General features: G+C 42.0%; 2 protein-coding genes across 2 annotated transcripts in view; one reads left to right on the top strand and one right to left on the bottom strand.

Moving 5' to 3' along the window:
* Nucleotides 1–22,699, top strand: part of SYN3 (synapsin III) — a 310,184-nt gene that overhangs the window by 111,071 nt on the left and 176,414 nt on the right. The window contains exon 6 of the mRNA XM_019544808.1: nt 1,154–1,243. Coding sequence (XP_019400353.1) covers nt 1,154–1,243 — 90 coding nt within the window. The remainder of the gene's footprint in view (nt 1–1,153; nt 1,244–22,699) is intronic.
* Nucleotides 5,180–22,699, bottom strand: part of TIMP3 (TIMP metallopeptidase inhibitor 3) — a 57,049-nt gene continuing 39,529 nt past the window's right edge. Inside the window, exons 2-5 of the mRNA XM_019544809.1 lie at nt 19,500–19,582; nt 11,332–11,443; nt 10,435–10,556; nt 5,180–9,817 (exon numbers count right to left, since the gene is read on the bottom strand). Coding sequence (XP_019400354.1) covers nt 9,620–9,817; nt 10,435–10,556; nt 11,332–11,443; nt 19,500–19,582 — 515 coding nt within the window. The 3' untranslated portion in view covers nt 5,180–9,619. The remainder of the gene's footprint in view (nt 9,818–10,434; nt 10,557–11,331; nt 11,444–19,499; nt 19,583–22,699) is intronic.

The raw sequence follows: 22,699 nt of genomic DNA, 5'->3' as shown, positions 1-22,699 counted from the left end.
TGCTCTGGGGCCTGGCCCCACAGTGTTACCACCCTGCTATCCCAGCCCCTGCCCTCCTGTCCCGCTCTCAGACACCACTCCTTGCCTGCCTGCAGCCCCATCCCATCCAACCGTCCAAGCACGCCTGGCCCACGGGGGTCCCAGGCTGGTCTCTATGGAGACTCCAACTGCCCCATCCAGCACCCCTGGAGGTGGGTGCACAGCAGACAGGCTGGGGTGCCCAGGCAGCAGGGCCAGGTCCGGCAGCAGTGGTGACACTGGCAGGGGCAACTGGAAGGAGGTGCTACCATGAGGCTACTGGGAGCAGAGCCTAGCTGTTATGCTGACCCAGGCTCACCATGTGCCCAGGGTCAGTAGAACCAGCCACATGTGCCAAGCCCTGAGCTGCTCCCTGTGCTTGGGCCAGGCAGGGCTGAGGGACCCGCCATGAGCCAGACAGAATCCCTTGGCAGGCTGGATCTGGTCCGTGGGCCATATTTTGCCCACCCCTGGTTTAAAAGGAATCAGCTAAATTTTAATAAGCCATGTAGTCAAGTGACTCCCTCAGCTAGGGTGGCCATCATAGAGGACGCTCCAGTTTTCTGCTACTCTGTCCTCTATTGATACAAAATCTGGCACCTTCAAGAGAAAAATAGAGGACATAAAGGTGCCAGTTTTCATATCAATAGAGGACAACCGAACTGTCCTCTGTGATGGTCACCCTACCCTCATTGCCTGAACAGAAAAGTTGCTGCCACTGCCACGCAGTTGGTTTTAAACACTAGGTGGAGCAGGAATCAAAGTGGGGTGCAACTGCACTAGTGCACTCCCCTTCCTCCCCTGGATGTGTCCTGGGGCTGTCCTTACTCTCAGTTCATCCATGCTTTGAAAGCTAAACTTATTTTTAATGGTTCTGTAATTGAATTCAAAACGATCTGCTACCTGCCTCTCTCTGGGCCTTCATTAACTGCTACTTACTCTCATTGTGCAAGGATTTTATACTGCCCACCAGAGATGAGTGTAAGGGACTATTCTATATTCACATTTTTCACCATCATCAGCAGAAAACTATGAGATAGAAGGAGGTGATTCTTCCTTCCACTGCAACACTTTTTAAAGGGCTAGTCTGTTGCACAATAAAGAGCTAATGTTTGTTCTTTTTCTCTTTCTTTAGTTTTCTCAGCTAATTAAAATCTTCAACTCGTTGGGTCCTGAGAAGTTCCCACTTGTGGACCAAACATTCTTCCCAAGCCATAAGCAGATGGTGAGTGCCTCATGTTTATTTTGATAATGGCATAGTTGGGGGTGGGGGGGGAAGCAGAGAATGTGTTGGAAATGAAAGGAGTCATTCTGGGAGTCCTGGGAATTTATATAATACCCTTGACTTTGTAGCCAAGAAATCACTGGGAGAAGAGCCATAGGATATAATATGACTGTGCGAAGCTTTGGTCCTTGATTTGATTTGGCAGAGATTCGGCCTGATTCAGTGGCTGAATCTCTCAATTTGAATCAAATCAGAAGACCCTTTAATCTCTCTGAATTGAATCAGAACCTTTGAATAGATGCGGAGAAATTCAGAAAGATTTGGCGATTCGGACATAGAGACAGCTTTAAATGTTTTTTCTGCATCCCTCTAGGTACCAGGTGGCTCATGAACATTGCAATGCTGGGGCACATGGAGCGTCCCACAGAAGCGTGGGGGCTCCCCAGCGTGCTCGGTAGCAGACCCAGAAGTGGACCAGCAGCACTTCTGATCCACTGGGGAGCTCACAGGGGGGCCCCCCACACGCCTCTGGGTCAGCAACTGGTGCCTCCTGGGTCTGAGGGGGACCTGGGGGTCTGCCTGGGCTGATCGCTGAGTGGGGGCGGCGCAGGGGGACCTCGTGCACACTGCCCAGTGGACCCAGAAGTGGACCGGAAGTACTTCTAGTCCACTTCCAGGTTCACCACCAAGCACATGGAGGACCTTCCCACACTCCTGTGGGATGCTTCATCTGTCCTAGTATTGCAGCATTCATGAGCTGCACCTGGTACCTCGAGGTATGTAGAAAAAAATTTCAAAGCTGTGTTTATGTCTGAATTGCTGATTCTCCAAATCAGCATTGAACTGGGGACAGGGACCCAAATCAATGAATCAAATCACTGTTCCCGATTCCAGCCGAATCCAAATAGATTAGGGCCCATTTCACACACCCCTAGTATATAATACACTGTTCAGGAGGCCCCTTTTCTTTCCCACCAAGAAGGTGGGAAGGTAGGAATGAAACAAAAATAAAATGAAATTTCTGTGTATAGAGGCCTGTTCTCTAATGCAAGGAATATGCTCATTTGGATGAGATTAAGTTGAGTCTTTGCCCTGTCATTGTTTATGATGCATAGAAGATTAGGGCTGCAATATATTACACAAGTTTGTTATATCAGAGCTCTGCTATTGGTTTGCCTCATCTGTGGCATAGTAACTATCTAATAAACAAATTTACCACCGCTAGCATTGTTAGGTGAAGTTGGTTTGACTTCTTAAATGTGAGCTCTTATTTTCTTTGGCTTTTATCATTTGTTTTTGCATAATTGTTCTTGGTGTTTATCATCCTTCAATGTCTCAGCACATATTATGCCTTAGACTCGCACAGTTATTAAACATGCCATAGGCTCCTTAAGGACAACTGCTTCTTCAGAGCCTTGCAACACGTCTCCCATGGCAGGGAAAAGAGATGGGTGCTTTTACACTAATTAGCTGTATTTCTCTGGGCTTTACCTTATAAGCAAACTTGATCCCATGCAGAGAAGGTTCCTAGTGGGGCCTTTTGATAAGCTTTTTTACTCTCAGCATGCACCCATATCCCCCCCACCCCCATATCCCAGTGACTCCTGCTTCTCTCAAAGGCCTGCATGGTCATCTCTGTTTATTAACCATAGCCCCGTGTTTGAATACCCTGTGCTCTTCAGTTTGTTTCTCTGGGCTCATTCTGCATTCTGAAGCAAGGTCAGTGGGACGGTCAGCCAGTGGGCTTAAGAAGCGTTTGGAAGCTAATCTATGGCTCTGGAGGCCTGAGTGCAAGTTTCTGTTCTGCTACATCCTATCTTGGAGCATGCTGGGTAGGGCTAGACTCTGGATGACATATGTAGGTGGGCACTGAGTGGGGTTTTTTGGAAGAAGGAAAAAAAAAACAAAACCCTGGATGTTTCTGAAAATCCTGTTAAATAATGATCTGCATCATAAGACTTAACTATGTTTAAAAATATATCCTGCAGGCTGTCTTTGCTTCTATTTTCTTATCTGTAACAAGGGGCTAATAGTACTTCCATGCCTCATGGGGTGTTGTGAAGAAGTACAGTGAGGACTTAAGGTGGTCGGAGGCTGCTGCAATGGGGTTATATAACTCACTGGGAAAGAAGGGTAAATGGATGCGCTGTTTACCCGGAACTCCAGTTTGCATTAGTTTGTCACATCATGTTTGTTTGTAGTTGTCCATTTAATCAAAGGGCTGCAAATTTATAAGGGAGATGCTTTGCTACCTGGGTCACTACAAAACAGTGGTCAATTTGCCTTGTCCTCCCCTTCAAGTGCTACAATTTGAGCAGAGTTGGTCAAAATCTTTGTTGCACATAAATTAGCTAACAAATTTAGCCTTTTTTCTGTTTGGAAAACATTTGCTGATACTTCAGGCAAGTATATTTATTGCTCATGGAATTGTTTGGATTAAAAATAACCAACCTGCAGGTTTTTCATGATTTATTTTCACGTGTAGTATTTGGTTGCTCACTTAATTGCACCTCACATTGTGCTAGTTCTTGGAAAGAATGATGGAACCTTTGGGAACAGGGCAATAATAAAGTGCAAATAATTAATTCCTTGTGCAAAAAGTCTTCCTTGTAGTTAAATGTGGGCGCGGATTCCTAAGCCTCTTGCTTACGCTGAGTGTAACCTTGAGCAAGGCATTTACTCGTATGCATCAGTCTCCTCAAATATAAAATGGGAATAATTTGTTCCTCACCCCTGTTTTAAATCTGGGAGTTCTGAAGCTAAACCTGTTGGGGTTTAAGTCTTGAGATCCGTAGTTGATGGACACTATCAAATAGCTATAAGGGTACACTTAAGCTCAGCCTGTTCTGTAGAGAAATTTCATCTTTCTGGGCATTTTTACGTGTGATCTGGGAGGTGTGGGGGGCGCTTTAATTAGTGAGCCTGAATGTCGTGTATTAGCATCCACCATGCTGACAAATGGTGGTGGGGCGCTTTGAACTAAAGCTCATCAAACAAGCTTTAGTTGAAAGTGCCTTGCTGCCATTTTTTGATGCGGGGACACGTGTGACGCCAGAGTGTGCTGGAGCATGTTTATTTCTGATTAATCGAGTCTGCTCTGACATGCTGGATTCCTAGCGCATCAGAGCTGGCTTCCTGCATGTGTATAGATGCCCTCTGTGTCCAAACTCTTCCACATCTTAATGAGATCTTACTTGGAAAATAATATGCATAAGGATTAGTAACAGAGCTGGTCAGAAAATCTCTCTCTCCTCCCATGCACAGACAGAAAGAAACACATGCACACGCGCACACCATTCCGACAAGCTATTTTTTAATCAATAAAAATGTCAATGTTATCCAGAGTTTGAGCATAATTTTTTATTTATTTTTTGGCCTGAAAATCAAAATGTAGGTGCCTTTCTGTGAACATTTTTCTTAGGTGAAAATTAAGTACTGTGTCTTGGAGGAAAATGTTCAGCCCATCATAATTACTGATGTTACAGTGATATTACAGGGGCTGGGATAGTCATATTGGAAAAAATTAATTTTTGCTTTTGTCTTCAGGCAGCCAAATTATGTGCTTCAAACCATTCTACATTAAGCAATTTTTAAGTTGCACATAGAACCTCAGCTTAAATGTTCTTCAAGAGTGGTATCAGTGCTATATATTTATATATAGGGTATGTATTGCTCTGTAATGACCTCATATGGTCGATTTAAAGATCTGAAAATACAATCTGCAAGGACATCTTCCAGGTTTTGGACTGGTAACCCTAACCGGTCCTCAAGAGAGATTGCTCTTGAGGAAGTCCTCAGGTGCAGAAGAAAAGCTGCTTGTGGTTTAATTTCTGGATAGGGTCTAATGAAAAAACAGCATCCTTAGGGCACGAACAAATCCATACCCAGATCCAGTCATGTTTGACAGAGACTAACACAAGTGAGACGGAGACAGAGTGTGATAGAAATAAAACCACTTTACTGTTTAGAATAAAAGGACACTATAAAAAGTGAACATTATGCAACATTACCTTAAAAGACAATATACATTCACTGAATACAAAATTTATAAATAACAAGGAGGAAAACTGTAAACAGTGCTACAAAATTTAGCAACAAATACATTCCTTCGGGACGAGATTTTTCTCCTGGGCTTGGCTTCCCTCCCCCCTGCGACTATTAAGTACAGCAGAATGGCCCTATAAAGGAAGGAGTGTAAGAGACAGCAAAGAGCAAAAGCAGTAGAATAGAATTAGTGGTTTTTAAGAGGATTTTGTTAAGGCTGATATTTCCCAAACTGACTTGCTTTTAAAAAATAATTTGTTTGCACAGTCCTTTAAATGTTGCTCCTCCCTCAGAAAACCCAAAGGAATCAGATATAAAACACTTTTTACTTTTGAAGCATGTAAAAAAATATACCTGGAGGCTGTATGAAACTTGTTCCTTTTACTGGGATTACATTTTAGGAGGTGCTATTATAAATTGGAGTAATGTGTTCATAGTACCCTGAAGTCTCATTTTGAAGCACTTGATGAGACTGGAGTGGAGATGCAGTGGTTGGCATTTAGTTTAATCCTATTTAAAGGATCATGTTTGACCTTCCAAAATTAGAGAAGCTTGGTTCCAAAATTGTTTTTGGCTCTAAAACAGCAGAACCCCATTGGAGCCTGTGGGAGTCCACACAGGACATTTTACATTTAGATATGCCCTTCCACTGTTTTTACTTTAAGGGAAAAAAAGTCATTCCTCCCCAGGGTGAATATGTGCTTGCAATTTTTGAAACTCTAAAGGACATCATTTTTAAGCAAATAAGAGCCCTCAAGTCAAAATCCAAACGTTATAGGCTTACGTTTGTGTTGGAGAACTAGAAAGTGAAAATGGTTATGTACTGACTGCAAAAGAAGTGCAACTGGCCAATCTGCTTTCCAGGCTTAGAGAAAGGGAAGAAAACCAAATGCCAGTAAAGAAACAAACAGCAAGAATAGTACAAAAATGTGAATGAAGTATGTAAAAATGTAGGCTTAATAATATTTAAAGAAAAACCAAAATGGTATTTCTATTAAGGTCCTGATCCCTTTTACTCATGTGAGGAGCCCAGATGACAGTGTCCTTTTAAGCACACTATACTGGTAGTAGACATGTGAAATATTCCTGCTAGCTACTTGTGCTGCTTCAACAGCAGCATGATGGTCAGGCATAGTAATGCACTGAAGGGTGTTACTGTCATCCAGAAAAGAGGGTGCCTTCATGCCCCAAGTAATCTTTAGGGTACTGTGCCTTGGCAGACAGGATCAATGTGAAGTGAAGCAGGAGGAGGAAGGGTAGATAGAAAGGCAGAAGTTGAGGGGGCTGACCTGAAGCTAACAGAGTCCATAGAATAAGAACCATTGACTCAAGCAGGCTTTGGGTCAGGCCTTTAATCCAGGTGCAAGGTAAAGCTAAGCCCACAGACTACATGTCCCTGATAGTACTCATTAAACATATAGGAAGTCTTCCAACAGAAATGTATTTTTGCTAGTCTCTTTCCCCTTACTCTTTCCCTCCATTTGGCTCCACATTTTAAAAAGCCTCTGTGACTGCTTCTTTATTTAGCAAGGGGGCAGGTTGTTTTCCAACCCTCTTGCCACTCTTTCTGTCTGCATGTTGAAAGTATTTTTACCCTCTGCAATATATAATGGAAATCTGTAAAGAAAATAAATTTGTTGGTGGCGGGGTTGTTTTTCATGGTGGTGGTAGTTGTTTACAAAACACACAGATACATTACAGCTACTTAGGAACACATCTTCATAGTAGAATAAAAAGATCTTCGTGATAATTTGATTGTAATACTGTGGTGTCTCAGCTATTTAAATGATCTGAAACTATACAGTCAGTGAAAAAGTAAAATACACAGAGCTATAGTTCAATGGAAATTAATCCCCAACACCTCCTTACATGAGAGGCATCTTCATCTTGCCTTCCAAAGCTGGGAGAAGTGGCTGTGGCCTGGTGATTTAACTCTTGCTAAAGCACCTTTGATAGAGCAGTTGAGTTTGACCTTGGTGATCTCCAGCAATGGTGATTCCTCAAGTTGCAAAATGTGCTGGTGGAGTCGTCATTGCTGAAGATGCAGGGCAGAGGTACTGCACTGAGTGACCCCTGTGGCTTCAGTGGGGTTGCACAGTTCAAATGGAGCAGAAAATTGTCCCCTGCGTTCCAGGCTTGACTCATTGACACTTTTCTCAAAAGGCAAGTTGACATAGCACCTGATTCTGTGACAAATGCTGAGAATTACCTCCCCCCTCACTGGTTTCAGTAGGAGCCAAAGATCAGGTCTAAAATTTAAGGGTAGGAACAAGACAGTGGGATTGTCAAAAAAAAAAAAAAGGCCACAAGTGTTCTAGGAGGATGAATCCCATTGAGTTGTGATAAGCCTCCTGATCTGTTGTCACTCAGGTGCTAACAAGAATCCCAAACATGATTCCTTCCAACTCAAGCAACTCTGAAAATGCTGTTTCAGCCAATCTTACAAATAAGGCCATGTGCCTTCTGTGGTAGTTCTCCCATAAAACTGGCCACTTCCCATTTAGATCTGCAGAGCTCCAAAATGTACAGGAGATCACACCCTTTCCTCTCCTAATGTCCCACTATTATGGCAGAGAGGCCTCAAACAAAGCTCCGCTAGTGAAATGACCACTGAACGCAAAATGCTCCGTTACCCCCATCTGGGGTTATTACAATGCCTTTTCTTGCTTACAGCAGCTCTGCTTCCTAAGTGGAATGAACTGAAGATACATGGAAATATACGATAAATAATTATAATAATAAAAAAAAACACAATGAAGTTAATTGTAATCCTCTTCTTCCCCCCACCCCACCCCTTCAGCTCAGTAAAACATAACGGTCACACAGTTTGTCATCACCCCTGCATCAACATTAAAACTTAAAATATTTTTATTTGATAAGAAAAATTTATATTATAGTTTTCTTGATAAAAACAAAACAGAACAAAATCCTCCAGTCACCAATGTAGCAAAGCCAGGATGGCTCTTTCCCCCTTCCTCCTCAACCTTGTTACCACAGGACTCGTATGTGCATACGCACAACTCTGCTTAACAATGGCTAGACAGGAACTCAGCACTTGATTCATGCTGCAGTCCTCAGGACAGCTGAGACATAGGGCTCCAGAAAGTGCTGCCCACTTTTTCTCTATATGCAAACACAGCCAGTGTCACTGCAGGAGGGAGAGCCACGGTACTGGGAGGTGTGGAGGAAGCAATGGATCTATCCGCTCCTGCAGATGCACTGGACTTTCAATATCTTAAAAAATAATAATAAAATCACTGACTTGGAATGTCAAGATTTCTGTCTTTTCAAACACAATCAAACCACTGTTTGTTTATAACACCAAGTAATTCCATGTCCTGTCAAAAAATAGCTTATGTCATTATGTGTATATACATCTTAATTCAGCTAAACACTATTTTGGCAATAGATTTTTTTTTTTTTAATAGCAAGAGCCCTAGTGCGTCTCCCCTTTCCCCCCTCCCCACATGATTGACTTAGTGATGGGTCTTTTGCATCTGTTTGGTTTAAGATGTTCACCAGGTTGTTTTGCTGTCGGAGTTAAGCTACAAAAATTTCCAGGGCCAGCTCTGTTTGAAAGAGGGAGGTTCACCTTACACCTGCTCCGTTGGAAGTGAATGTCCTCCCAGAACGCAAAGTAGTTTCTAAAAAATAGCATAATACCTTTCTCTTCCACTGTATGACTGAATGGGCCCAGCACCCGCTCATCCCATGCTGCTTTCACACACAGCGCAGAGCCTGGCACACAAGCTGAGTTCTCCCACCACTGTGACCAATCACATTCTCAGTTCCCCATATGAGAAAGGGTTTGTTTTGGGGGTGGTGTGTGTTTTATTTTGGAGTTGGTGGGTTTTTTTGCTTGTGTTGTTTGCCGATTTGATGGATGAAACCTGTTTTCCTTCTTAGGATTCCCCACTTTGAGCACTAAGTGCACAAGTAGGGGTTGGGGAAGCTAGGGCCTTGAGGAAAGTTACAGGGCCCACCTGGCATAGTTTTTAGATTTTTGTTTTCCTAAAAAAATAGAGATTATATTGCTATAGCTAATGATACACACTGAGAGCAAGGGCTCCGTTTTTTTTTCTGGCGTGCAAACAAAAGTTCCCAGACAATTGTCACCTGACCAGAATGAGCAATATTAAAACCAGAAAAAAGATGATTAAAACAAATTCAGTATGAGAGCACAGGCTTTTGTGTTTAAGTGTTCGAAGTGCTAAAATTTGCAAGAAAACAGGCACTAATTTCATTGTCATCATCAGGATCTGGTAAGAGTTAGTGTCCAAGGGAAGTTCAGCCACAATTACGGGAGGGAGGGAGACAGAAGGGATTATGTGTTCACGGATCTGTGGCATTGATGATAGTTTTATCAGGAGGTGCCCATCCTCTGTACCAGCTGCAGTAACCTTCCACCCGCTGGATGCAGGCGTAGTTCTTTGACTGGTATCCTGAATGGCCGAAGCTGGAGAGCATATCTGTCCAAATGCACTCACTCTTAGAGGTGACAAAGCAGGGCAAGTAGTAGCAAGGCCTAATCTGCAATTATAAAAAGCAAACAGGTAAGGATGCATTGAAGGCAAATTTCTAGACCTTTGGTTTAAACTGGAAACTGATATTTTGAATTCCCTCTTCAAAACTTTAAGAGTAACTAAAAATTAAATAAACGCTTAAATCTGTGCTTCACTGCACATACACCCGCCCCACACCCCTTTTCTTCACACTGAAGTCAATCAGACTTTTCATCGTCTTAAAGTTAAGTGCCTTGTCCTTTGCAGGACTGGAGCTGTTCACTGAGGGTTACCTCTGAGCTTGTAAATGCTCAGAAGATTTACAGAGAAAAAAGTCCATTTTGCCAGTGCTTTTGCACATAAATAACTGATCTTCAAATTGATTTTGCTGGAATTTTTTTAAGATTTCCACCTTCCAAATTAAAGTCAACAGCTTATAGAAGAGGCACAAATAGAGCATATTAAGTTATTCATTAAGTTGTGAAACCAGTGAAAAGGAAAAGTTTTGTCACTCTCTTACTTCTATATAAAAATTTTATCCTCCATTTCCTTTCCTGACTGTTCACCTGTATTATTGATTGCATCAGCTGGAATACGTACAGTACTTAGACTTTTTGACTACATCTAACTGAAGACAATACATACCTTGCATCCACAGCCCAGGTGGTAACGATGATTTAGTCCTTTGCGTTGGGCTTGGGTCAGTCTGTCCCATTTCTCATACCAGTTACACAGACCGGTGTAAACCTTTCCTTCATATACCCGGCCTTAAAAAGATAGAAATGGACACAAGTGAGTCCTCCTCAGTTCAGGCTGTTGTTTAGTTTTCCACGCTGACTGATGTTTCTTAATGCCAGATATTTGGCTTTCATTACTGTTCAGCAGTCACTTTATTTTATATTATTGATTCTGGTATTAGTGAGAGCCATGGCACATGTAGGACGTGTTGCCACATCTGTGTTAGTCCTGACAGTGTGCAAGTGAATAACACCATATACAGCAGGGCAAGGCTTAGACATGCTGACACTTTCACAAGAAACGAGATTCATTGTGTGCTTTGCTCCTATTCTCTTTTCATTCTTATGTTAACAGCTCACTTTGCATCAACTCATACTGAAAGAACTTTTCCATGTCCAGGTCAATGAACAGTATCAAGATATTTCCATTCAAGTGGCCTCTGTGGGGTGGATAAGCTATCTCAGTTACGGATTAATAGCTACTTATTGCGCCCCCCCCCCCCCAAACAAAAAACCTGTTTGTTGCAGGTTATATGGTTGGGGGGCTGCATACATTTAGGAAAAAAAGGAGGGATGTGTTGCCAGAAGGGAGCCAAGCTCTTGAAACTGAACTGCTACTGATGGATTATCACCGCATTCTGAGTTCTGTGCAACTTCCTAGCACAGAACAGCAGATGTGGTGCTTTTGGGAAACTACTTTTAGAAGTGATCTACCCAGCTGCCCCTTTCTGTGCAAACCATTCGGCAGGTACAGCTACACACTGAAAAGAGGTCTTGAATCTTAGGAAACCCAGTGGTCCCTTACCTGTAATCAGATACTGGTACTTGTTGACCTCCAACTTGACACCACAAAGACTTTCAGAAGCTTCTGTGTAGATATACTGAACGTGTGGCATAATCTGAAAGCCTCTGTACATCTAGAGAAATAATAAGCATATGTTAGGCTGGGAGGACAGTTTTTCACAGTTATGTTGGAATTTCATTAAATCTCTTAATGCTTTCAGGCTATGGGTCTGGGCAGTGAACTTTAGTACTCATGAAAGTGAGGGACTGATGGCATTAGTTGAACCCTGGGGTAATGCAGGCATGTGATTTGTTGGCATTCCTACATAGATCTGCCAATAGATATCAGAATCCTCTTATAACCCATTACTATACAGCACCAGGACCCAACTTGCCCCATTCCCAAGTTTTGACCAGGAATTAACCCATCTCTTAGAGTGCCAAGATTTCTAGATGTCCCATTTTTTAAGGTGAGGAAAGGGAAGAGGGATCAGAAGGGAAGGAGAGGTGAAAAACAGATGAGTTTGGGAATCTCTTTTCCTGTAATTTAATGAACTTCTCCTTCCCTAATGAGATTTTTAAATAACTCGGGCTCAAATTGTCCAGATTTTGTATGCTTTAGTTTTCGGAGCCCAACCTAATACAGCCTACCACATAGCCTGGTTTCTAAAGATGTTTAGCACCCACTGTTCCCCAGAACTTCAGTGAAGGCTAACACTTCCCTGGCTAAGTGTTCTCAACCTTTTTGGGGATCAGGGCACCCCTCAAAAATGCCACGTCTTAGCTTTCACTTGATTTTGACTATAGAAAAATAATGCTGTAGAATAATTCTGCTGTTGCACAGGACTCGTAAAGACCACAATAGACTAGAATGTTTTTAACACTGTGGATTCCTATTTGAAATCTCTGAATTTATCTGGTCAATCATGCGTTGGCGCTTGCACACCTAAAAGTACTAGTATTGCACAGCATTCCACAACACCCGTGAAAGGATTTCATGGCACAGTTGTACAGGAAAACCTCTGCTGTGTATAAAGGGCAAAATTCTCCTACACCCCACAAAGCTAGTCTGGTATAAATGGGTGCCATTGTGCCAGCATCTCTCTGGACAGTTTATTTTTTCTAGAGAATCTTTTTCTATCTTCCTACACCTTTTTTCATAGTTACTCATAAGTGGAGCCCAAGTTTTTTCAGTGTGATTGACTGAACTCTGAATCCCTAAATCTTCAAATAAGTTTAAACTTGAGGAGAAATTAGCTTGAGCTTCCCTAGTCTGTACTTGCAGCAACCGTACTGTAGACTGCAGCTTCTTTTGAACACAAACTCCCAATCACATACAGTAAGTTTTGTCACACCGATAAAATAATCACAAAGAATGAAGGGCTGAACTTGGCCATTTTTATTTATTTATTTGATTGGTTGGTTAGTTTTGAATTCCTGGTGACTATTTTTCTCAAAATAATTTCAAAAAAAGCATGACTCATTTTTATAATGTTTTTTTTCTGTTGCTCTTGACTAACCATACAGCCGGCTGAAGTTTACAACTCAGATTGAAGCAAATGGAGGACAAGAGAAACCAGAGTTTCAAAAGATGCTGTCATGCCACACTCCCTGCCCTGCCTCTGCTTGCCTCCTTGATTTTTTTTCTGCCAGTTTTAATACTGCAATGTTAGTGTATGATCAAATCCTAATTATAACTTAAACCATGAGCAGGGGCTGTTTGATGCACTGTCCCTCGCTACATCCCCTCCTGTTTTGCCACGGTCCATTTTTTTTCCCCCATCCTTTTACTATATTATCAAGACAACATTTTTTTTCCAGCTTGGAGACCCAATCAAACCCAAAGTTATTGTTTTTTGTCACTGTCAGCTGGGAAGAGTCCTGTTCATTTTTTCTTCCAAGCGTTCCATACTCCTACCATCTCAGAGCAAACATTAATATTCATTCTTCATTCATTTCCCTCCTTAAAAGAAAAACCTCTTTCTCCTCAAAATTCACCAGGTCTACTTATAATGAGATTAATGAAAAGATTTCTATCAACTTTGAGCCAGAGCCTAGCATTGTTGCAACATTCCATTAGGACACCTCTTTTAAAAAAATGAATATCTATATCTATACTGATATCAGTATCTATATTGATATATCTGTATATTGTATAGCATCTATATAGATCTATAAATATATCTATATATCTTGCTATGCTCTGAGATAAAGCCATCTGCTGAGTATGCAGGAGCTTGTAACCTACCTTTTCTCTCCCTACTTATATAGCGCTGATCAGAGGGATGATTGAGCAGTTTAACATAAAGCAAAATTCATTCCACAGGGCTTATATTTTCCAGTCTTCCCTCTAATTATGCCCAGCAAATATACAAAGAAAGCAGTTAAAAAAAATTAATTATACCATATCAGCAAAAAGTACAAGGATTATGTCTGGAATGTGCAACTGCTTCCTTCACTGAGCATGGGCCTCACTGAAAGCTGAACAACTGATCCTTACCTCATTAGTGTGTGATCTTTGCTACTGTGTTGGTGGAGGAATGATCTCCAGATGATGTGCTTAGGTTGTCCTAATTCTGTCATGCCCTTGTAGATAGTCCAGCAGTTAGAGCACCAGCCTATGATTTGGGAGATGTGTTCAAGTCTATGCTTTGAAACAGACTTCTTTTGCATCCTCAGACAAGTTGCTTAGCCTTAACAAGCCTTAGTTTTTTCCACTGTAGGGGGATAATAATCGTTCCCTATCTCATAGGGCTGTTAAGTGGATAAATACTAGGACTGTGAAAAGCTTCAGTCCCTGTTTCTATTCGGTGGCCAAATCTCCAAATCGAATCAGAGGACCCTTTAATCTTTCTGAATCAAATCAGAACCCTCTGACTCAATTTGGAGAGATTTGGAGATAGAGACAGCTTTAAATATTTTTTTCTACATACCTATACGTAGCATGTGGCTCGTGAATGCTGCAATGATGGGGCAGATGGAGCATCCCACGGGAACATGGTGCACTCCCCAGCACGCTGACAGCAGACCCAGAAGTGGACCAGAAATACTTCTGGTCCACTTCGAGGTTCGCTGCCAAGCATGTGGAGGGCCCCCAACACTTCTGTTTGATGCTTCATGCACCCCAGCATCACAGCGATCTTGAGCCACACCTGGTACCTTGAACTACGTAGAAAACATTTTTAAAGCTGCATCTGTCCAAATTGCTGATTCTCTGAATTGGCATCAAATCTTTGGATTTGGATTCAGCCGAATCAAATCAGGAACAGTGATCTTGAATCAATGAATCGAATCACTGTCCCTGATTTGGGCCAAATCTGAATCCAAATCAAATAGGACTCGCTTTGCACACCCCTAATAAGTACATCAAACATCATGAGATGCTAATGTAATGGGTGCCATACTAAGTATCTAGGATAGACGGCATAAGGTATAATAAGATCTTTGTACTAGATGGTGACTCCTTTATTTTTGTATACCATCAAGCACATCAAGACTACTTAGGAGTTAACTAATGATAATGCACTACTAGATGAGGCCCAGTTTCAACTTCTCAGTCTGTTCCCTTGATCACTAAATTATCAGGAGTTGAAAGTGTTGCCTAAGAAAGTATGCTTACTCCTTGAGAGGAGTTCTTCTGTATCACTTAGCAGTGACTTCTCTGGCTGATTCTGGCAGCCATGATGCTGAACACTAGAGAAATTCTCATCTGCCCCCCTTCAGTGCATGGGACCACAAGCCTTTGAGAAGCTACAGAGAGGGAAAATCACCTGCAGAGGAGCCCGTCTAAAAGATAAAATATAAAATTACACCAAGTATTATTTTTGGTTGCAAAAATATCCTGCAGGTGCCATTAGGATAGACGAAAGAAAACCAGTCATAAGCTGGCCTCTCTCCTCACTGCTACTCTCAGAGTCCTCCTGTCGCCACAGAGGTATATTTTAGGAAACTTAATGACAGGGAGCAAAGTATTAACAAGCATTGCATGGGAGTGCCTGCTAGCACTGTTCCAGCTCCGGTTGTGTCAGCATTCCCATTAGCAATTCCCATGCTTGGGGATTAGGTTGAACTCTGCCACAGAAATACACATGCAAATCATGTGGTTCTTTTTTCATGATGAACTTAGTACTATGAAGTCATTTAATAGGATCTTTTTCCGTATGAATTTTAACTGAGGGCAATCGAGATGCTTGTTCTTTCCCCTTGTGACTATCAGGTTTCATCCTTTTACCTTACTTTAAAGGTGAGCTGCAAGCTGAAGAAAGCCAATTTCCTTTAGGCGGCATGTGCTGAATGCTCCTATTTAGCCAGACTAAGAGGGGATTGAGTACACATGCAGAGCGGTAAAATCCAATTTCTGCATTTCCTTTTCAATTCCCTGAAGTCAATCTGGACAGTTCCTAGAATGCAGTGTGATGTCACAACTTGCAGTACTGGACCACAGAGTCTGGTCACATCAGGTCAGTGCAGATTTTCTGATAGCAGCCTTGTAATGCTTTACTTTTCAAGAATTTTAGAACCCGAAAAAGAAAAATAATAATAGCAAGATTTTTTTGGAATTGGACACCTCTGTACTGAAAAATTTGCCACTGTGCTGTGTCTGTGATCTGGTCATATGGTCCATCCAAGTCCCTAGGAAGTCTACCTGTAACATCCTGTGATGAACTCTGGGGCATCATAGAAAAATGGGAGCTGGCTAGAGTGAAGTTAGGGGACCAAAAAGGAAATGGCAAGAGAGTTTAATACTACTTCATTTTTTTTGCAAAAATGTTGTTGGTCTAATAAAAGATATCACCTCTACACTGAGCCCTGATTGCTTATTACTACTTAATGTACTTAAGGACCTGCTCACCCTGCTTAGCTGGGCCACTCAGCATATGTCCAAGTAAATGGTTTATTTTTTTTTTATTTATAGGTGTAGGAGAATATAAAAGGGACTGGCAAACACCGACATGTTAACTTTATTATCAGTGCTACTGACATGTTACTGTGCAGAATCAAATGCATAGTTAGTTTTCTTTCCAGGAGAAGTACAGATGATCTTCAGTGGGGTGACACAGGGAAAGGTATACTGCATCAGCCTATATTCTCCCACAACATACAACTGAATACCCTCTTACAGTGAATACTTTCAGCACAGCAGAGAGACAGCAGTGTTTAAAATAAGATACTCAGGTTATCTGTTTATTGAAAGTTATGTCCTCAGGACATTCCAGTTAAGCTGAGCATTGTGATTGCTCTGTTTTCCTTCCTGTCCAAGGTCAGGCTAAAATGTGTGATGCATGTTTCACCTCCCACAGAACGGCACAGTGTGCCAACAGAAGCTCATTTGCCAACTGATGATCTGATTAATTCACTGTCTTTTGTTGGACCCATGACTTCTGTCAAAATATTTCTGATCAGCTCTTGCAAAAGAAGGCAATTGTTCTCTTGTCATCTTGGCCTAGATAGGTATGGATCAGTACGTCTGCTCTAAAGTTCCCCACCCTGTATTATAGCACAACCTAATGCAAGCAGATCTGGACAAGTTCACACATACTGGCTTTCTTCATTTTTAAAGGTTTTCAAGTTACAGTTAGGTGACTTTTCACAATGGAGTATCTCTCCTCACTCAATTCTTTCACCTTGTCTGCTATTGAAGTCTATTACAGTCTATTTGGCAGCTCAGATTCCAGTGAGAAAACTGTTTGTTGCTGCCTGAGAGTACACCTCACTGATACCCATCTGCTGACAATGGGGCAAAACTGTGTTTTCCCTAGACAGGGAAAGTCCTATCTGACAATGCCATATAGACTCATGGAAATCTGTGCTTGTCTTGTAGTAGCCAACTCCATCATTGCCAAACCAGGCCACCTTCTTCTATCTGACAGTGGAACAGACATCTCTATTGCCTAAAGCAGTGGTCTCCGAAGTGGGGTGCACAAGACAATCCACTGGGGTGTGAGAAGAAACTTTTAGAACTTCTATTTATATTTATATAAATATATATATTGGGGGTGCCTGCTCAAATTTTTACTGATAGGGGTGCACGATCAAAAGTTTGGAGACCACTGGCCTAAGGTATTCTTCAGGTGCCATTATTACAAGTTTAGTACTTCCCCAGTTTCTTATTTGGGGAGCAAATGTGGAAGCATAGAAGAGTAGGGCTGGAAGGGATCACATGACATCATCTAGTCCATTCCCCTGTTCAAAGTCAGATTGTCCCTGACTAAACTGTCACAGTCTAGTGTCTAGGAATGGAGATGCCAGAACCTCTCTAACTTACTTGTTTCAATGCTTAACTACCCTCACAGTCAGAAAGTGCTTCCTAAACTCCAACCCAGATCACCAACCCAAATGTAAAAGCATTCCTCTGCTGCAGCTTGAGGCCATTATTCCTAGTCTTGTCCTCTAGAGTCACAGAGAAAAGTCTGTTTCTATCCTCTTTATAATCTCCCTTCAGGTACTTGAAGGGTGTTAGCCAATCTCCAAGTAGTCTTCTCTTCTCCAGACTAAATGGTCCTGGTTCTTTCAGCATTTCTTCTTAAGTCATGTTTCCCAGGCCTCTAATAATTTTTGTCACTCTGCCCAGTCTGTCCATATCTTTTTTGAAGTATGGGGCCCAAAACTGGACACAATGTCATAGATGAGGACTTGCCAGTGCTGAAGAGAGTGAAAGAATCATTTCCCTTGATCTGCAAGAGACGCACAGTTCTCCTGGAGATAAGTCCTTGGAGGTTGTCACGAAACAAATAAACCACATTTGTTTCCTTGCTCTCTAATGGTATTTTTGCATAACTCACTCCAAGGCTCTTGGCAAGTAACCTCTGACCTTCAGGAATGCCAGACACGGGACAAAGAGTACTGTGTTGCCCTCACCTATCGGTACTTGAGAAGACAGAAATTAGCTGTGTTGTTATGTCTGATGGGGAAAGTTCATGTTCACTGACTGTTTTGTTCCAACAGCAGGTGCCGTCCGCCTGCTTGGAGAGGGAGCATGCAATGGAGGTCTAAATTAGCAGGGGATGCTTTACAGTAGGAGAATGAGAATAAGAATCAGATGTGACCTGAGGGAGATGGAGAAAGAATAACATATGAAAACTTGCAACAGGCAGGTGCTGAGCAGTGGTAGCCATGACTGCAGTGCATTAGCTCGGCAGGCAGGTGGAAAAGCAGGACTGGAATAGCACAAGATGCTGCTAGTGAGGATAAAGGAGTGTTGGCCAAAGGTGGGGAGCAGCTGCCCCATATATTCCTCCGGCCAGTGTTACAAGGCATTGTTCCCATTAATATGCACAATATTCATAATCAGACTTTTTATTTAAAAGCAGAGACAATTATAGAGGTTAAAAAAAAAATATAGAAAGCTGGTACTTTATACCCTCTGAGGTGAAATGCAAAACTTCCACTCAAAAAGGAGCTCCGCCAGGGCTGATTTTGGCAATGTATGTGTTTTTTGCGATAGTTTATGAAACAGGCTTTATGTCTCCTCCTCACAGCTTTGTTGCTTAGCTGTAAACTGCCTTATAAAGAGAGTTACTGTGATGAGGCAGGCAAGTGACTGTGTTTTTTTCCCTGAAACTTTAGTTTGTCTAATATGTTTCAGATTTCTGCAATCTGTGCCAAGACTTTTTCATTCTCTCTCCTTTTTTTTTTTCTTTTTTTTTGCCCTCCTTCTTTTAAAGACATAAACCAGTCTTATGACTGGGATGCTGTAGCCAAGAAAAACAAGTGGGCTGATTTTTAACATTACATAACAAGAGGTCAGTTCACACACACACACACACCCAGAGGCCCAAAGCAGCAGGCTACATGCAGTCTGTATAGTGACTGTGAGACTCAAGAGGAAGTGACTGGACAGCTCTAGGGACTGGTAATTTCAGTGCATCTTTTTCATCTCTAAATCACCAGTTCAAAATTAACTTGATTGGTAGCTGCAAGCTACTTTCTCTTTCTGGGTAGCTGAACCATTTTGTGTGCTGGTTCTACCAGATGCGTACCCACATGGAGAATGCTATCATGCTAACTGGCATCCTTGGTGTCAGCAAAGAGAACAAGGTAAAAACAAAACCTGAACAGCCTCACCTTTGACAGAAAATCCTTCGCAGCAACTAGCAGGACTGGACCTTAAAAGCTGTGAATGTTGGTGTTCAGAAAGTAATTGGAATGGTCTTGGTGTCTAAATCTAGCCTGAGGTGCCTGCACACATACCTTCATCTGCTTGACGGTGTATCGCATCGTTCCGAAAGGTCCATCTTTCATGAGCTTCTTCCCCACCACTTTGGCCCGGATGACTGTCATGAGAAAAGAAAAGCAAGATGTAATAAAAAGCATGCCCACTGGGAGACTAGAATTCCAGGCTCTCTGGTGGAAAAGCATTTAAGGCATCCTGCTATGACACTAGAAAACATGAGTTCAAAGCCTCACTCTGCTCTATGCTGAAGGTTGCCCCAAGTCAACCCAACTTGTAAGTTCATACCTGGCCATTCAGACAGGGGAGTCTAAAAGAGCTTGACATGATGCTCCAACATCTCTCCATTTTGAGTTGTTCGCTACAGAAACTGAAGTACATTAAGCATGCTGGCCTGATGAGCCACTAGGCTCAAGTGGACCTTGGACTTGAATCCAGACAGATTTAGCCTACACCCTTCATTTTAGTAAAGCCACATGGATATATCATTGTGTAAAATAAAAAGAAACCCCATACCCCAACACATCTGAATTTCAGATTGATTGTGTCCAGGGCACTGTTGTTTGTCCATCTACTGTGTGTATCCAGATTAGAAATTCAGTTTTAATTCATAAGGTTCTCAATGGCCAATGTGTGCCTTCTATTTCTTAAAAATAAATAAATGAAATCTTCTTTTATAATGGAAGGATCCTGACTCCTTATAATAGATCTGTACTCACTAAGCTAAAATTAACCCTGGTGTCTATGCCACTGGCTGGGGAGAGAATCTACCAAGAAAGATTTCAACAGCACAACATGGCTATAACCATCCTTGCCAGTTGGTGGGAGACGATATAACCTGAAAAGTGTGTGCGCTTTCCAGGGAGGGGCATAATTAAGAAATATAATTTAGCACATCCCTTCAACAACCTCCACCCTCCACTGTGGGGCTTATATGAGCCCTGACTGCAAAAGGGAGTTCTCCTCCTATAGAGGTGAATACCATTAGGATCCACAATTAAGCACTTGTAAATCTGATGCAGTGATTAAATACTGACCAGTTAAAATTGTTTGGTGATGATGGACTTCCATCAAGTAACCTTAAATTCTGAAATGCTTGGGTCATTTCTAAGAAATCTGAAGTATACATATATGGCAATATGGCCCCTCTGGGTCCAGAGTCTATAGCTATGTAAAGTGTTTAATACCCAGTTTTCATTTTGCTCTCTTACAAAGAGGATTGGGAAGCAAGCTGCCTGGAGATCCAGGATAAAGAAATAATGATGGAGGTCTTTAGTGAGGTGAATCCACCCTGTACGCAGGGCAAGTATGAGCTGAGGGCTACCGCTGTAAGGTAGAGGTGTAACAAAGCAGCTGGGTGTCCAAGGTAGGGGGACACACAGGGGAGGTGGCAACTTCTGACTGCTGCTATTCTATCAGTGTAATTGTGCTGCTGTGGTAGTAGCTGCTATTTTTCACACCGTCCCCCAAGTTGGCACCTAGGGCAGCTGCCCTGGTCTCCCCACCCTAGTTACACTACTACAGTAAAGTCCCATTTCAGTCATCAAAACAGAGCTTAACTGGGACCTGAGTGGTGCAAAATCTTTACACTGGGCCTACTAGGATGTTCTTTCTGAACGCCTTAATTAGTGAGAGTGACAGAAGGGCATTCAGCAAGCAACTTTGCTTTTCTAAATGTATTTATGATCTAAAAGTAGAAATGTACTCCACTCCTGGATCTCCCAACAAGTGTAAAGCCTTAGTATGATGCTCTGTGATTGTACAAACATTAGGAACCCTGTTGCAGGCTTGAATCCATAGGATCCCAATGCAGTACTTTTTTCATGTGTACTAATATTGACACAATTCTGGCTTCCCATACGTGTTCTGTTTCAACTGGAATTACTGTTGTCTAAAACACCACAGAACAATGCCACCGGAAGTCCCCATAGTGATTGAGAGCAACACCAAGGTCCTGAAATCAGTTCTGTGGGCCTTTAAGTTGGTTCACAGTTACCTATACTGAAATGTCCTCCAGCTCTTCAATATTTCACATATTTGGCAAATAACTCCCATTGCATCTCCCCTGTCCTTTTATTTTCCTTTTGGAAAAGGTTGACAGGTCACCCTCAGTTCTCAGCAAGAGAGCAAAAATTAGACAGAAAGAGAGGCTAGCTGGTATTACTCAGCTAAAGCTTGCTCCTCCCCAACATATTATCCAAGCAACAGAAGTGATTTAATCTTTACTACAGCAGCACAAAATGAGATTGGAAAGGCTCAACCCTACGCAATATAAAGAATACCACTTTGTCTCCTCAACTCCCCACCACCCAAAAACCTCAAACCCCAACTCTTATCACAGTCAATAATACAATAATTTTCAAACAGGGCGCTGGGCGATCCTTTTAAGGGTGCCATGGGGTGCTGTGCAATATTAGCACTGTTAGGTATGCAAACGGCTACACAAGATTCACAAGCTAAACCTAGAGATTTCAAATACGAATCCATGGCATCAAAGCAGTCTGACTGGTTGTGGTTTTTCTGAGTTCTTTGCAACAGCAGAATTGCTCTATTAATTTTCCATAGACAAAACACAAGTGAAAGCTAAGAGCTGGCCTTTGCTGAAGGGAGCCCTGAGTCTAATGAGGAGTGTCTTGATTATAAAATATATATATATATATATATAGAGAGAGAGAGAGAGAGAGAGAGAGAACACTGCAATAGTCATTTCAGCATTAAAACAAGTCCAGCTAAAGCCTATGGAAAAGTTTTAATTTTCCATACAATAAGCCTGCCTTTATAGAGAGCCATTTAAAACTTCAGCTATACTTAAATAATCCCAAGAACACAACATTTTCACAAAGGAAGTGAAGATTTTGACATATTTTCTTAAATAGTTTCCTTTTTTGGATATTCTACAGTGTCTGAGGAAGAGACACCGGACCAGCTCTACAGCTGGTGTGCATCAACGTAAGTCCTTTGAAGACAATGAAGCTACACTGATTTACACCAGCCAAAGAGCTGGCCCGGTGTTCTCAGGTTTCTGATATGCCAATAGCCAAAATCAGCCTCATAAATACTGCTTTTCTCTTGACCTTGCTAAAAGTCTGGTATTGACTCATTGGACTGGGAGAGGGGTTACTCCCTTCAGAGAAATTCAACACACCCTTTTATCTATATTCCATTCAATCTGTGGATCCCACGCATGGTTTTTTTAAACAAAAACTGAAATTGTTATTTT

Source organism: Crocodylus porosus, unplaced genomic scaffold (genome assembly GCF_001723895.1).
Source record: "Crocodylus porosus isolate Cpor-Errol unplaced genomic scaffold, CroPor_comp1, whole genome shotgun sequence".
Lineage (NCBI taxonomy): Eukaryota > Metazoa > Chordata > Crocodylia > Crocodylidae > Crocodylus > Crocodylus porosus.
The sequence above is the reverse complement of the archived record's forward strand: the minus strand, read 5'-3'. Positions and strand labels throughout refer to the sequence as shown.